Raw genomic sequence first — 15,185 nt, 5'->3', positions numbered from 1 at the left:
GTGAGCCCTGTGCCCTATGTCATTCCTCTTTTGTTAAGTATGCCACACCAACCAGGTACGGTTCCCATCGCTGTGCCACCTCAGACCCACCAGAGAGCTCGGTAGAGACCTCCTGAACTGAACTCCATTGTAGTCTGAGTGTTAGCGAAATCAGGCAATCAGACCAGTGTGCTGAGTGCTAGAAAAGTCAGACAAATGATTATTAGTGATCTGTTATTTCTTATTACGGGCTAACCCAGTCCAGCAATCAGTAACATTCAAACTCTTAAAGAGGGATAGGGGATAGGTGCGGTGACCGACATGCCAAAAGCACATTGCTGCTGTAGTTTTTTAAAATGATAGAATTTAGGAATTTTCTTTGAAATGCATTTTACTTTTGCTTTTATGCAAAATACCCATGCATTTAGTTGATTAAACCATTCTGTCTATCAAGACCTTCTTGATTTGATCTTTGTAGAAGTCTTTGCTAAAAAAAACTGCAACAACATACAAGATTCTTATACTTTATTTTATGTACAGTACATACATTATACTATATATACAACAGGAAAAAAGAAGAACATTACTTTTACATTAAGTTCCCACCCCCATCTAACCAAACTATTAAATGAATGCCCAGTTCTACTATAAACAACAGATAAATTGCTTGGGTCTAAATATACATCAAATGTTTTGACATTAGTCAGACTGCTCTTGATTTCACACATTTTAACAGCCCCGAGTGCGAAAAACTAAAAACCTGTCAATTTCTTCTGCCACTGCCTTTCTGCAGTATGCTGCAGCCATGTTTTTCAAATTCTACCCCCCTCCATATTTCACGTCTTTGTAACAATGTTCAGACAGCATCTCTAATACAATTTCTTTTCCCCTGCACAGATTTCATGGCATTTGCAACATCCCCAATTAAACTTAATGTAACAAACCCGTGCTTGAAAAAAAGGAAGAAAAAATAAATGGTTAAAAAACACCTGAAACAAGAAATGCTGCACGAACCAGAAGACATCTAGGCTAAAAAAAAAGTGTTTTTCAGAAATCCGTGATTCTCTTACGCAGAACTCTGTAAGATCTGGGCTTTGTGGCCTTACTTCTGCTCTGCTCTTTTAATGCGCAGAATACACATCACCATGTGACGGTGCTCATTAAATACTTGCTAATAAAAAGTTACTCATTTCTACCCCAGTTCTGGCAATAAGGATATTGTTGGTGTTTACAGTTCACATCCGACGTTGAACGGTCTGCTGCTCTTCCTCCCAGAATTCCTGACCGAACTAATGCGACTGCAGAGTGGCTCCGATGCTCTTCACTGTGGCGTTCACCAGTGTGGCCGACATCGCGGGCAGGTCTCGAGCCACTCTCTGAATGGGCGGCACATTGGGACCTTCCAGGGTGTCCAGAATTCCTACAGACATAAAGCAAAGCCTCTGTAGGTCACAGCTTCCTGTCTGGGAATAAGGCACCTCTACTGAGACAGGCTGGCCTCCACTGGAACACAGCAAACTAGCTCGATCGCCGGTTTCCAGTCCGGCAGGGGACAGAACAGCCATACCTTCGACAATCTTGTGGTAGGTGAAGTGGAGGTACAGCAGGAAGAGCATGTGCAGGGCTGCGAGGGTCCCACACAGCAGGAGACGAGGGGTCTGGCCCACGGTGCGGGAAATGAGAGCCGCGACCTGAATTAGGACACAGAGAGGAAGAGGGACGCGCTCACTGGAGACTGACCTGCTACAACACTGACGGTGCACCCAGCTAGTGACGGGGTTTTGAACAGCCTTTCAGTTTTAAAAAGATGTACGCCTGTGCACGTATGTCTGTTTCCAAATCTAAATTTCGGTGTTGGCAGTCAAATCGCTCCTGAAATCACCCGACTTAAAAAAGTGTGTGGACAAAGCTGTCGCGCAGGGTCAGCTAGAGTTCATGCGCTCAGGGATGTGCGTTAACACAGCGGTTCCCAATCCTGATCCCAGAGCCCCACACACCTGCTGGGTTTCATGCCAGCTGAGCTCAGTTACCTCATTGAAACATTTACTGAATTACTAAGCTGCTGGGTTGGAATATTTGCAAGTATGTTTTTTTTTTTGACTCAAGAGTTTGGGATTTGATTTTAATTAGGAAATACAACAGTTAAAAGGCTAAAATCTGAAAACGGTCACACGGTTCCAATTAACCCTGTTATTAAGTCAATCACACATTCAATGGAGTGACTGACAACTTGGCTGGGACAAAAACAAACAGGTCTGTGGGGCTCCAGACCAGGACGGGGAACCCCTGTGTGAAAATGTTATCTTTTTTCTGGCAAAAACTAAATTAAATACATTGTCATTTCTCCACAAAATCTTGCTCTCCTGCTCTATGAAATTACATTTTTATGCTTACTCTTCTTTACTAGAGGAAATGAAATAGTCAACCCACCATATTGTTAATGTTTGAGTAGTTGCACTTATCACCACAGATCGCATAGAAGACGGTTTGAAAATAAGAGTGTCTATAATGTAAGCGACTAACTTTATAATCAGCTACACAAATGATTCTGTTGCTTATACCCTAGTTGAGTAACTGAGCTGAGTACAGTATCTCAGCTGTGACAGTGCCTTACCAGGGTTAACACAAGTTCAGTTTAACTCTAAATTAGAGGTCACAGCAGATAACTGAATTATTCCTGTGCATTGGCTCATTTTAGCTCTACGTCCTCTACCATTTGCATCTGCTGGACTTCAACCCATACAGTTCCCTTCTCCTGTTTCTGTCAAAAATAACAAAAGATGTAATAGATTCCTCAAGTATTTATCCTCACCATCCGCAGTGTGGAGAGTCCCCCAATAACCAACCACAGAATGTAGAAGAGGGAGTGAAAATGGACATTGTAGGTGATGAAGAGAACAAGGCAGTGGCTAAAAAGACCATAACCCTGTAAAACCAAAGAAGCAAAAAGCGATTTAACAAGATCATTTAATTGACATTCTTCAAAATGTTTCAGAATGGAAAACAAGTGGACTTGCTGATAACATGAAGAACACATGCAGCACTAAGTACACCCCCCTGAATAAATCCAAAATTAATTAACTATTTCTGAGTAAATCCTGATAAATAATGTGCAGAACTGACAAGAACACAGGAATCCTGTAGTGTAGAGCTTTAAGGTTTGAGTCTGTGTTGGGGAGTACATACCAACAGTGATAACATCTGCAGCATGGTGATCTGAGCATTGGACAGGTAGGCCAGGAAATAGATGAAGGAAGCAACACCAAGCCAGTAGCCAAAACAGGTGCCAATGGCTGTGCCCATCAAGGTGCCCTCTCTCTGTCAGGTGGCAACAAGGTGTTTGTATGTTAAAAACAGACTAGTTGGCAGGGCTTTACTAATAAACGCAAGAGCTACTTAACTCTTTCTGTCTCTTTGGATTAAACAAAAAGCAGAATCTGTTGAAATGATCACCATTACATTTAAGAGATATGCGTTTTAAATCTGGTCCTTCAGGGAAATCATTAACTACCAGTGATTACTGGCACTGCTGGAGTTCATACTCCACACTGAAACGACACTGAAATTTGTAGCATTTTTGCAATCCTGCAAGGTTTGGAAAGCTTCCTTACAATGACAGTTCCAGATGTCTTCATTCCATGCAGCAAAATCGCAACCAAAGTGAACACCAGCATCAGGGGCCCATACAGCTCCCCAGCAATTTTCTAGTTGGGGGAAAGATAAAGAAATCAAATCCTGCAGTTACAAATGTGCATTACTCTGAAAATATAGAACGGAACATGCAAAAAATGAACTCTCTGCTCTCATTGCCTTCTTTTTACCAGCAGGCCGACACAGAACGACCGAGACGGTTAGTTATGATGAGCCTTCCCCAGCTCCTGATAACGCTGCAGCCTCAGGTCTCACTGCGAGATTAATAACCTGTCACCTCAGGTCCCGCCTGGAGATTAGTACTGTAACCAGCAGCCTTAACCTCACCACAAGGTTCTATTAATCACAGTCTCACTGAGAGACGGTGTGAACTCAGAGTCCTGCTGCATGACTGATAATGCAAGATGGCACACATCATGCTAGATGTGTCTCATCTTCAGACCCAGGCAGACAGCAGCCTCACTGCGGGACTCTAGACACCCCGATGCCCTGCGGGGTTGCTGCTGAATCCGGCCCCCTTTGCGGGGTGTTTTACTCAGTCAGGAGTCTCCCCGTAAGGCTGTTTCTCACTGTCCCCCTGGCGGTGAGGGTCTAACTCAAACCACTGTAGACTCACCGAACCCTTATATAGGGAAAACCTGCTCCCAGCAGGTGCTACCAATACCCCAGTAACGTTATGTGTGGACCTATTAGACATTTTCTGAGTATCTGGAGTGTCTTGACTTATCCTAATTCTGACACTCCAGCTGCTCGGTTACAACACGTTAGCTCCTAGAATCCCATTTCCATATCCTTAATTGTCATTATTATTTCCAGAAACTATAAAGAAACAGCCATACTCAGTTTAGTCACGGTATCAGCTTCTACACTGAAAATGGACAGAAATCGGGGGCTAACTGCTACTTTGAATGCAAAAAAGAAAAACCCACAACAGTTTATAATGGCCACAAATCTAGTTCAATCTTTGTCTCTTTATTTTTTGCCATTATTTACTGTACGCCATCCCATTTTTGAGCAGAAAATGTAAAATGTAAAAAAACAACTGCGACACTTATGTTTCTTAATATTATAGAACATTATTGTCTGTTAGAAAGTACAGAATTTCGGGGAATCATAGCAGTGTCACTTACCTGTGGAAAGTTAATCATTCTTACAGGAATCAATGATTCTATTAACCTGGAAAACAGTAACGGAGTGAATAAGAAAACTAATTTCAAATACTTCAATGACAACGTGCTGCCAACGCAATAACCCTAGAGTGAAAAACAACTATTTGTCTTAGTAAAGATTACATTTACAGTAGAGTCTGGACATTCGCGAGGGTTTGGTACAGAAAACTGTTGTGAATAGCCAAATTCGCCTATAACCAAGTTCACTCCCATACTATTGCATAATATACTACAACATTTTGAACGTGTGGTTAAAAGACACAACATATCCTTCCTTATAGGATATTTAAAGTACTAATGCATTGGTTTGAAGTTAATTAGAATAATATCGATCAACAAAAACAAACAACAACAGTGATCATACACGTACATTAATCAGACAAAATAAACAACATGAATCCCGGCTGTGCTTGAGAAGAGCAGTAAACCTGTCAGTGAGCTTGTAAAGCCTGTCATTCCCCACACTGCTGACACAGAACCTGGAGTGTTTGTTACAGCAGAGAAACAGGAGCACGCTGAGGCGCGGGTGCTGGGTAGTGGGTACTTGGGCAGGGGGCAGGGAGAGGCTCACGCACTAGCTAGATGCATCTCACAATCCTGGTCTGTTGTGCAGCTGGTTTGAAAGTTGTGCTCAGCCTTCAGCTCAGTTTCATCACGCTCTGCTCTTCTTCCATCCAAGACCTTGTCGGCCAGACCGAATCACGGAATAAGCAAATTCATCAATGTTAAATTCGCAGATGTCGCAACCCTACTGTACGTGTTTTTGTAGAGCCAGATCCTCTGTCAGAAGGGGGAACTCCACTGCATTTCTAACACAGATAGAACACTGTATCCTCACATTCCTTACCTGTTCCTGACTTGAACGGGCTCAACGTCAAAGTACGGTCTGAGGATGTCGATGTTGGCATACAGGTTAAAAGCCTTCGAGGCCTGCCTCTTCCCTGCCTGCCACACCTAGGCGGAAAGGAAAGCAACACATAAGCCTCTTCATGCCTCCAGCCCCACACCTGGCTGCTCGGAGCCAAGGTTCCTTCTTTCTCATTCTTTCAGTTCCTGTACAAATGCGGGAGCAATCCAAACAAATTCTAAAGGTTTGCAATGTCAAACGTAAACCAAAATAAATTAAGCTCCTTTTTAATTGGCCCAGTTTTCTGCAGGCAGTTAGATTAAATTCTACAGTTTGCAATCAAAGCAGCTACAGAACAGAGGACTCATCAGCGGTCTGAACATAGGTTACAGACGAGAGGAGGCCATTTCGCCCGTCTAGCCATATCGCTAGCCGTGAATGAATCCAACGATCTTCATGATCTTGAAGCCCCAAAGCACTGGCTTCAAGCACATGTCTGGGCAGCTTGTTCCACACTCCCCCAACTCTTTGTGTAAAGAGCTGGCCCCTGTTCTCACTTTTAAAACGCCCGTGCGAGGGAATATGTGGAAATGAATAAAGATGCGTGGCGCCTGCGCTCTTGCGCTGTGCTGCACGATGGCCGGTCTGTGCGTCAGGGTCCAGGACCTTGGCTCGGCCCCGGAGCCCCGTACTCGGCGGACCCCACCCACTGACCTCGTCAGCCACCTGCCGGCCCAGCTGCCCCCGGAAGCCCTTCATCCCCAGGAACTCTCCGTCCTCGCCCTCCTCCGTGGCGGCCGCCTCCTCCGTCACCTCCTCCTCCTCCTTCATGCGCTGGTGCATCTCGCCCATGTCCTCGAAGCTGGAGCCCGACGTGTCGTCCATGTTCTCCATGTCGATCACGGCCGAGCCCCCACCCTGCTGGCGCACCACGGACGGAGCAGGCTGGTCAACCCGGTTCCCACAAATGACCGGGTCGGCCATGACAGAAACAGACATTTACAGCACCACTGGACTTTTACATCCATCAAATAAAACATTGTTGCGAGACAGCTCACTCTCAGCTCCTCAGGCTGTGACGCTGGGCTGCAGCTCCAGTGCGTTTTCTCCCCCAGTAGGAACGGGAGCTGTTCTGATTCTGGCAGGCGTGGGAATTCTGGGATTAGATTTGTTATTTTGAGAAGAATGTCCAACTAATCCCAGAGTATTTCTCTCCGTGCAGCAGAAAGTGCATCTTTGTCTCAGCTTCTTCCCACTGGCAGTGAAAGCACCATCTGTCCTCTCTGGACAGCCAGCGCTGCCTGTGTCCACTTTCTATGTCCAGGCTGTGGTCACTGAGCCTGTGCTCTCTAGACAGCCAGGTCTGCCTGTGTCCACTTTCTATGTCCAGGCTGCAGTCACTGAGTCTGTACATGTGTACTCCTACAGAAATCCAGTTTCTGTTGTGTTTGTCCCAGAGGGTAAGGTAGTGTTGCTCAATATCTTACCACATTACTGAGCAGAGCTACTCAGGAGCTACAGCAGACGTGCTGGAGCTGAAAATTGCAGGACATTTGGCATTCTATCGAGCTACCAGCACTTTCACCTAAAACTGGACTGTTCTCAAAATATCAAGCCATTCAAGAAACTGTGACAAAAGGCATCGATTAAAGTGAATACAAAAACTGAGTCCGCTTCAAAAAAACGGAAGCAACACCTATTATCCACAGTTAAAGGCAGCAAATTCTAAACACACAACAATCGAAGAGGCAGACTCAAGACACTGGTGAAAACGTCTCCACCTTGTGAAAACAAAAGGATAGGAAGACTTATAGGAATGTGGAAAACGTCAGCAAAAAAAACAAACAACAAAAGCTGATGAAAGGCTAGTGGTGACTGGAATTTATTTTTAATCGTTTTGTTACGATATTCGGCGACGTTTTTTGTTCATCGCTGGTACAGATGATGCCCGTTTGTTTGTTTTTTTAATTAACGCCGGCTGCGCTAGTAGAAAGAACGAGCGGTGTTTTAATTAGAAGGGACGGTATTATCTCCGAAGTGTCAGGAGAGAGAGAGAGTCGCTCTTGTTTACCTGAATCAGGTTGTCATCGAAGCTGCCCCAAGCCTCGCTGTTGGTGCTCTTATTTCCTCCCGGCGCGGACATCTTCGGACACGCAGGACTGTCACTCTAGCGGAGACGCAGCCCTTATATGCTAAGACTGAATATTCTCGCTCAAAGGCAGGAGAAAAGTCGCTCGGCGAGACCCCTGCTCGCTCTCGGCCACCAGGAAGCACACCCAGGCCTGGAGACGTGGAGCTGGCGGGACCTCTCGCGAGACGAGAACGTGACTTCAGCTCCTTTTTCGTTTTGTGTGTGTGTGCGCGCGCGCAGGAGCAAGGACAGGTTTATTCCCGGCTGGAAAGAGAAGAAAAGAAACACAACGTTTCGGCTGTGGAGCCTCCTTCTCCTTGACGCCGGAAGAAGGCTCCACAGCCGAAACGTTGTGTTTCTTTTCTTCTCTTTACAGCATGGGATTGTTCCTTTGCAACCTACTTGAACTATCTTTTTTTTTTTTTTGTATTGGTGCTCGCAAGAGGGCCGGCAGTTTCCCCTGAGAGTCGGATAGGCAAATCTACTTCTTTTATTCCGCTTTATTTCATATAAATGAACAGCGCTGAGCTATGCATCAGAATGTCGAAGCCGTTATCCTCCCTTCTTTAAAGAAACATCTAGACGAGCTCCAGTTTAGTTCGATTAGCTACTATTAACACAAAATAGCTAGACAGATTAAACGGCCGCCTTTCGTTTATATGCCTTAAAAGGGCGGATCATCAGAATAGTCTCTGTACAGGGCGTCTGGTCGCTTAGCTGGTGCAGGCGATAGTGCATGACCGCTGAGGTCAATACGGCAGAGGAACGCACGCTTCCACTAACAACATCTTCCAGCAGTACCCTTAGTTTTTCCCGGGAGGTCTCCCATCCAGGTACTGGCCAGGCTCACAGCTAAGACCTCCTGCTTAGTTTCAGTGGGTTGGTTGCCAGGTGTGAGTAGCAGGGTTGCTGGCATGAGCTCGACCATGAAGGAAATAAAACATACTAGGGTATTGTGAGTTACAATAATATATAATTACAATACTGATTCTTTTTTGAGAATATAGTGTCAGTTCAATAAAAGTAAAGTTTATCATTAAATAACGGAACTGCATTGTCAGCAGTTCTCAACTTGACAGTTACATTTTTTTATTGCAAAGCACAGCTCGACGAGCGGAAATGACGTTGAAGAACAGGAAAATCAACAGTGTACAGAAATGGCGGCGCCCAGGAGCAACGTGGAAGAGATTCGCGATCGTGTGATTCTGGGCGAGTTTGGGGTCCGAAATGTGAGTGCTTGTTTCTAGGTGGTGGAGAGATGCTGGTTCCTCATAGGCTATGAGATAGTACAAATAAAAACGTGTTATTATTGTCGTAAGAAAGTTTGTTGTGTCATGTGTACAATTCTATGCCGACGACAGTTAAAATAAGTAACCGGTTTTCCAGATACGCACACGGTTTATGAGGCAGACTAGTTTACTATTTCTCCTTTACAATGTAAAGCGTGTTGTAAAATACATAATTTGTTTTGGGATAAGGGGTAATTAAATGTCTTTTCTTCAAGGTTCATACGACAGACTTCCCTGGTAATTATGCCGGGTACGATGACACCTGGAACCGGAAAAAATTTGAAGAGGTAAAGATAAAACTCGGGTGTAATCTTTGGCGTCAGTAGTTGCTGCTTATGGAAGCAGGTTCCCTGCGCTTTTATTTATCGTGTGTTTCAAGCAACGCGAGTATTTGTATTTTACAGAATTTTAGAATCGACGTGGTTCGGATGGATGAAAATACTCTGGAGTTCGACATGGTGGGCATTGACGCTGCTATCGCTAATGCGTTCCGTCGAATCTTACTAGCAGAGGTAAATATCTCCCGAAAATACCAGGCTCTCAATAAAAAAAACAACAACAAATAAAATGTATAGTATTAGCATTTTCCTATTCTACGTATATCTTTTTAGTTGGTAAATTCTACGTAAGTCTATTTTCTCTTTGAATTGTGTGGAATAATGACTGTTGAATATTCCTTAGCTTGTATGATGAACTTACAGGAAAAAAAAAGTAATATTAAAAAACCTTAAGGTGACTGTAGATGCAAATTTAAATGCACACCTCATGGTAGCTCAAGATAGTTTCGTGAAAACCTGTTTCAGGCTGTGGGTGTTGTCGCAGAGTGCTTATTTTCAGTTATCTGAAAAAACCTGACCCATTGCTTGGAATAGCCCAGACCTAATTCTGTAATGCTGTCTTTGCTAAGGTTCCCACAATGGCTATAGAGAAAGTGTTTGTGTACAACAACACATCCATTGTCCAGGACGAGATTCTTGCACATCGACTGGGGCTGATCCCCATCAAAGCAGACCCCCGTCTTTTTGAGTACCGGAATGCAGGTGAGCAGAATCATCGTTGGCCTCTGGGAGGTTCGAATCTGTAGTGGAAGTTACAGCCGTCTCTCAGTACAAGCTGCATTTTATCCTGAGAGAAATGATGTGGAAACTGTTTTCATATGTTTGCACAGGGGATGAAGAAGGCACAGATATCGACACAATTCAACTGCAACTAAAGATCAAGTGCACCAGAAACCCAAGAGCTAGCAAAGATTCCTCTGATCCCAGTGAACTCTACATAAACCACATGGGTATGTTTTGTTATTTACATCTGGACTCTTGAGTCAAGAGCATGGAGTGGCAGGAAAGAAGAAATAACTGCAACATGCCCTTAACTGAGGAAGGAAGCATTGGTTAGCAGCTACTAATGTGCTATAACTAACAAACAGTTTACTGTACATGCAGTCTTTCCAATTGGATACTGTTAAAAATATCTAGATTGATAAATCTGTGATTAGTGGTTCACAGCCTTGTCATTTTTTCATCTGAAATATTGATTCCTTTAGCTAATTGATCCTTTGAATTGAACTTGCTTAATTTGTTTTATGCTAACCCTGCACTCAGTTTTTGGTTTTGAAAATACCCTCCAGCAGAAGTGTTATCATCATGAAATCTAACAACCCTTATTTCTGTCTAAACAGCTCTTAAAAGGTGACTAATGATGTCCAGATACGCTGTACCATACACCCTCATCAGTCCTTGTTCTGCAGAAATCTAAGTTCTTAGTTCCCAGACCCTCGAATGAGGAGAGTCCAGAAATGGATATAGGAATGTTGCTAATTACAGACGCCATACAGTTCTCTCAGAGCTGAAAACATTCTTAAGAAAAAGGCCTACCAAGCAAGCAGAGATCTATTGGCTTAAGTGATTTAGACCTCCATTAGAATGGAAAGACTAAGACCAGATTCTCTCTGAAATATGGACTTAGAACTCCTGACTTGGATATGTATTATGCAGAACATGTGTGACTCGTTAAGAAGTGTTTCCTTCTCTTTTTTGCCAGGGGCCTTAAGAACATATAAGTTTAGAATCATCACAGTTGACCCCAGACCGTGCAAAAGAAGTAGCTTTAAACCAACATCGCCCTTTCATACGTGTAAGGAGTTTCGTGTGTTTGAGTTCTGTTTCTCTGCTTTGTCCCAGTTTACTCGAGGGACATTAAGTGGACTCCTCTCGGGAACCAGGCGGACCTGTTTGCGGAGGCGGGTATTGGCCCCGTTCATGGAGACATTCTGATTGCACAGCTGCGGCCCGGCCAGGAGCTGGACATCGTCATGCATTGTGTGAAGGGTGTGGGTAAGGACACCAGCCTCTTGAGAGTAACCTGAAGGGAGGGCAGTTCCCTGCACCAGGTGCTCTTTTGTACTGAGCTGTGATTAGACAGACTGCAGTGCCTCAGAGGCCTTCGAGCAAAGGTGATGGACTGCAAAAGCTATCAATGTGATTGTACACCACACAGTTTTGGTGAAACCATGAGTATTAGACACATTTATCACAAGACAGTTAACAGCTATGTATATTTTTGATGTAGAAACACATTGCGTTTTGCATTATTTTTTAAACAAAGCCTTGAGTGGTTATTCTCGTAGCACTGTGTAACGAGACCTGACGGACTCATTAGAGTTCTGGATGGTTTACAAGTCTTCAATTCAGAACATCCTTTACCAAAAAAGCTGAGCTCATCTTATCCTGCGCAGGCCGCGTCATTTCTCGTGAGCAGCTTTCTTTTTTTGATGGCGATTGTTGAAGCCCGGATTGAACAGCTCAGTGATCTCCTTTTCTTCCTCCTCAGGAAAAGACCATGCTAAGTTCTCCCCGGTGGCCACGGCCAGCTACCGCCTGCTGCCAGAGATCACTCTGCTGCAGCCCGTAGAGGGGGAGCTGGCGGAGAAGCTGAAGCGCTGCTTCTCTCCAGGCGTGATCGAGATTGAGAGTGCTGGCGGTAGGTCAAGCCCAGAGAGTGAGGGCTGTTTACAATCTCTTCGTGTCTTAGCAGCAGTTAGGTTAGCTGAGCGCTTTTCAGAACAGTGTTTCGACACAAACTACCACTTGATCAGGAAGGGATGGGCCCATTACCTGCTCTGCAGTCACGATGAATAGTGCCACATGAAACAGAGGACACAAGTGGAAACTATGTGGAAGCGTATTGAAGACCAAGACAAGCAGGCACTTCTTTACACAGAGGTTTGTGGGAGTATGGAACAAGCTACCCTCCCATGGAGTTGAAACTTATAACCTGTGTCCCTTAATGAAACAGCTGCATGAAACCTTTGGATCGAACAGGCTAGGAGGGCAGACTGGGCTCCTCTCATTAATCACCTGTCTTAATGATGTGAACTCAAGTGACTAAGCGATCCATCTAAATAGTTTGGGTATTAACTTGGGTGAATCGCAGGAACACCAGCTTTATTTTTATCCTTAAGTGAACGTTAAAAAATAAAAGTGAGCGTGTCTGAGTATCCTGAATGTCCCGTTTGTGCTTGTGTTGGTCCCATGCAGGGAAGAAGTTCGCAAAGGTGGCGAACAGCCGGCTGGACACCTGCAGCAGGGAGGTGTTCCGCCACGATGACCTGAAGAACATCGTGAAGCTGGGTCGAGTGCGAAACCACTTCATCTGTACGTCCTCGCTGCTTCCTTCCTGCGGGTCTCAACACTAATGTCTTCACGGGCATGTCTGGTCATTCACTCCAGAACCAAATATCTTCACCTCTCTTTCATCTTAATATCCATTGTTAGACACTGGTTATTGGGAAATTACATTTTGCACATATTTTTCTTTCAACTTAGTGACTTCTTATCTCACTTTTTCTTTTACTCTGAAAAGTGCCAGTTGAATACATCCGGTGTTAATTGTACATAATGCAGTAGATGTTCATCTGCAGGAGTGGTCTAAATGTATCCTGATACCTCCTCTGCGCTCATGAGGAGAGAGTGGAGCACGTTTATTATGTTTGACGTCATCTTACATCTTTAAATGGCGTGCTGCTTTGAAAGCCAACATTATGTGCATGAATTAAACATCAAGTTCTTGATTTTTAAAGTGATCCTTCACCGGCTGAATTTGATATTTTCTTGCCCAGCTTTTCGTGCATGTTCTAAAGCACTTAGAAACCACTTTCCTCCTGACTATGAGGTATATTCATGATTATGGTGCATGGCCCCAGAGGCACCACTTTCAAACCTTGTCTGACATTGCAGAGCAGAATGATGCCACGGCCAAAATTAATAGAATAAACCTGACTAAGGTCAGTCTGGGGATGCATTTTTAAATTGTTCCCATGCACAATTATAAAATCTGCTTGGGTGCACAAGTACGTACAGTTCCCATAAGAACTTCACATTGTAATGGAGGGGGGCTTCGTCCGGGATCAAACTGCACTCCCTGGTGGCATTGAACTGCCTGAGCCCCCCTTTCCCTGTAAAGGGCTGGGAGTGACGGTGAAAAGAGGCTCGTGGGGGGTGTCCTGCTCTGTGACTCTGACCGCTGCAGGGTCTGACCTCTCCTCTCGCCTCCTGTGCAGTTTCGGTGGAGTCCTGCTCGGTGACTCTGACCGCTACAGGGTCTGACCTCTCCTCTCGCCTCCTGTGCAGTTTCACTGGAGTCCTGCTCTGTGACTCTGACCGCTGTAGGGTCTGACCTCTCCTCTCGCCTCCTGTGCAGTTTCACTGGAGTCCTGCTCTGTGACTCTGACCGCTGTAGGGTCTGACCTCTCCTCTCGCCTCCTGTGCAGTTTCACTGGAATCCTGCTCTGTGACTCTGACCGCTGTAGGGTCTGACCTCTCCTCTCGCCTCCTGTGCAGTTTCACTGGAGTCCTGCTCTTTGACTCTGACCGCTGTAGGGTCTGACCTCTCCTCTCGCCTCCTGTGCAGTTTCGGTGGAGTCCTGCTCTGTGACTCTGACCGCTGTAGGGTCTGACCTCTCCTCTCGTCTCCTGTGCAGTTTCGGTGGAGTCCTGCTCTGTGACTCTGACCGCTGTAGGGTCTGACCTCTCCTCTCGCCTCCTGTGCAGTTTCGGTGGAGTCGACGGGGATCCTGCCCCACTACATCCTGGTGAGCGAAGCCATCAAGGTCCTCATGGCCAAGTGTGACAAGTTCCTCTCCGAGCTGGATGCGGCCGAGGTGGACTGATGGGCGGAGACGGGCTTGATGGAGACCCCGGAGCGCGGCTCGTTCGAGGCAGCCCGGCCGGGACCTGCTGGAATGTGAAGGGCACGGTCTTGAAACGGGCCTCCCAGTAGCCTGTTGCAGGGAGTCAGTCCACCTCATTAATCAATACGGTGCAGCCGAAGCTGTAAATACCACCACTCCTGAAGCTCGGAAGGGGGGTGAGGGGGTGGAGAGTTATCTACATATTTTTGTGAATTAATGCTCAAAAACCACGGTGGTTCTAAATTATTTATTGCAGTCGGTGTTTTTTTTTTTTTAGCGAGTCACGTATTTGCTCCATCAAGTGTGAAGTACTCAAAACGACTGCTGGGGCATTATTATTCCACAATGTGCACCAAGTGTCATGTACGTTCATATTTTGTGTTGTATTAAAAGATGGACTGAAAAGCTCTGGGTATTTTCATCTCTAAATCATGTTTCCTTCATCTGTCTTATAGAGTTCAGAGCACATGAAAGGACTGTACTTATTGTCTTGCAGTGATTAAAAATGTTTAACGATTTCTTTATAATAAAATCTTAATCTAATCCCAAAACGCATTTAAATCTATAAATACAGGTGGGTCACCTGGTCTGATTATTCAAAGCACAGATAAATGTAGAACGTATCCTCATTTTAAACTGTTAGTATCTTTCAAAACCGGTAAATGCAACTTTTGAAAATGAAATTAAGGACAGCTAAGGAAAGTTGACTCTGAAAAGATTTCCTTTCCTCCCAGGAACGGAGTGTCTAGCTTTTTAGCAATTTAACTGGTTACTATAGAAAATAAAATTCACTTTTAATTAGTATGCAATTATTCTATATCACGATTAAAATGTTTGTTATTGAAATACAAGAGCATCCTGTTAACAAGCTTTGAAAACAAAAAGAAATCGATCATTCGTTGAAATTTTATCAAGTAGCATCATAAAAAGG

General features: G+C 44.7%; 2 protein-coding genes across 5 annotated transcripts; one reads left to right on the top strand and one right to left on the bottom strand.

Moving 5' to 3' along the window:
- Positions 1-489: 489 nt before the first annotated feature.
- On the bottom strand, positions 490-7,961 carry yipf3 (Yip1 domain family, member 3). 3 transcript variants are annotated; one of them, XM_088934114.1, is made up of 9 exons: positions 7,718-7,961; positions 6,361-6,567; positions 5,647-5,753; positions 4,761-4,806; positions 3,591-3,683; positions 3,166-3,297; positions 2,792-2,905; positions 1,547-1,670; positions 490-1,399 (listed from the first exon to the last, which is right to left on the bottom strand). In XM_088934114.1, the coding sequence occupies exons 1-9, from the start codon at positions 7,787-7,789 to the stop codon at positions 1,269-1,271; spliced, it is 1,026 nt and encodes a 341-aa protein (XP_088790240.1). In that variant the 5' UTR covers positions 7,790-7,961; the 3' UTR covers positions 490-1,268. The 3 variants fall into 3 exon arrangements, with proteins under 3 accessions (XP_088790240.1, XP_088790241.1, XP_088790239.1); XM_088934115.1 differs by having other exon boundaries at positions 6,361-6,564; XM_088934113.1 differs by lacking the exon at positions 7,718-7,961 and having other exon boundaries at positions 6,361-6,780.
- polr1c (RNA polymerase I and III subunit C) lies at positions 7,836-14,653 on the top strand. 2 transcript variants are annotated; one of them, XM_088934111.1, is made up of 10 exons: positions 7,836-7,970; positions 8,878-9,006; positions 9,282-9,353; positions 9,471-9,578; positions 9,974-10,106; positions 10,235-10,354; positions 11,247-11,399; positions 11,896-12,045; positions 12,603-12,719; positions 14,115-14,653. In XM_088934111.1, the coding sequence occupies exons 1-10, from the start codon at positions 7,836-7,838 to the stop codon at positions 14,231-14,233; spliced, it is 1,236 nt and encodes a 411-aa protein (XP_088790237.1). In that variant the 3' UTR covers positions 14,234-14,653. The 2 variants fall into 2 exon arrangements, with proteins under 2 accessions (XP_088790237.1, XP_088790238.1); XM_088934112.1 differs by having other exon boundaries at positions 7,944-7,970; positions 8,883-9,006.
- The last annotated feature ends 532 nt before the right edge of the window (positions 14,654-15,185 follow it).

This window comes from Atractosteus spatula, chromosome 15 (genome assembly GCF_055471065.1).
Source record: "Atractosteus spatula isolate fAtrSpa1 chromosome 15, fAtrSpa1.hap1, whole genome shotgun sequence".
NCBI lineage: Eukaryota > Metazoa > Chordata > Actinopteri > Semionotiformes > Lepisosteidae > Atractosteus > Atractosteus spatula.
This window is presented reverse-complemented; position numbering and strand designations above follow the sequence as displayed.

Excerpts from the sequence above, each read along its gene's own strand:
- yipf3 (XM_088934113.1), bottom strand. The coding sequence starts at position 6,645 with ATGTCTGTTTCTGTCATGGCCGACCCGGTCATTTGTGGGAACCGGGTT. Across the intron at positions 4,807-5,646 it reads CCCGTTCAAGTCAGGAACAG|GTTAATAGAATCATTGATTC; the intron begins GTAAGGAATGTG and ends ACTGTTTTCCAG. Across the intron at positions 3,298-3,590 it reads AGACATCTGGAACTGTCATT|AGAGAGGGCACCTTGATGGG; the intron begins GTAAGGAAGCTT and ends GCCACCTGACAG.
- polr1c (XM_088934111.1), top strand. The coding sequence starts at position 7,836 with ATGCTAAGACTGAATATTCTCGCTCAAAGGCAGGAGAAAAGTCGCTCG. Across the intron at positions 9,579-9,973 it reads GTCGAATCTTACTAGCAGAG|GTTCCCACAATGGCTATAGA; the intron begins GTAAATATCTCC and ends GTCTTTGCTAAG. Across the intron at positions 10,107-10,234 it reads TTTTGAGTACCGGAATGCAG|GGGATGAAGAAGGCACAGAT; the intron begins GTGAGCAGAATC and ends ATGTTTGCACAG.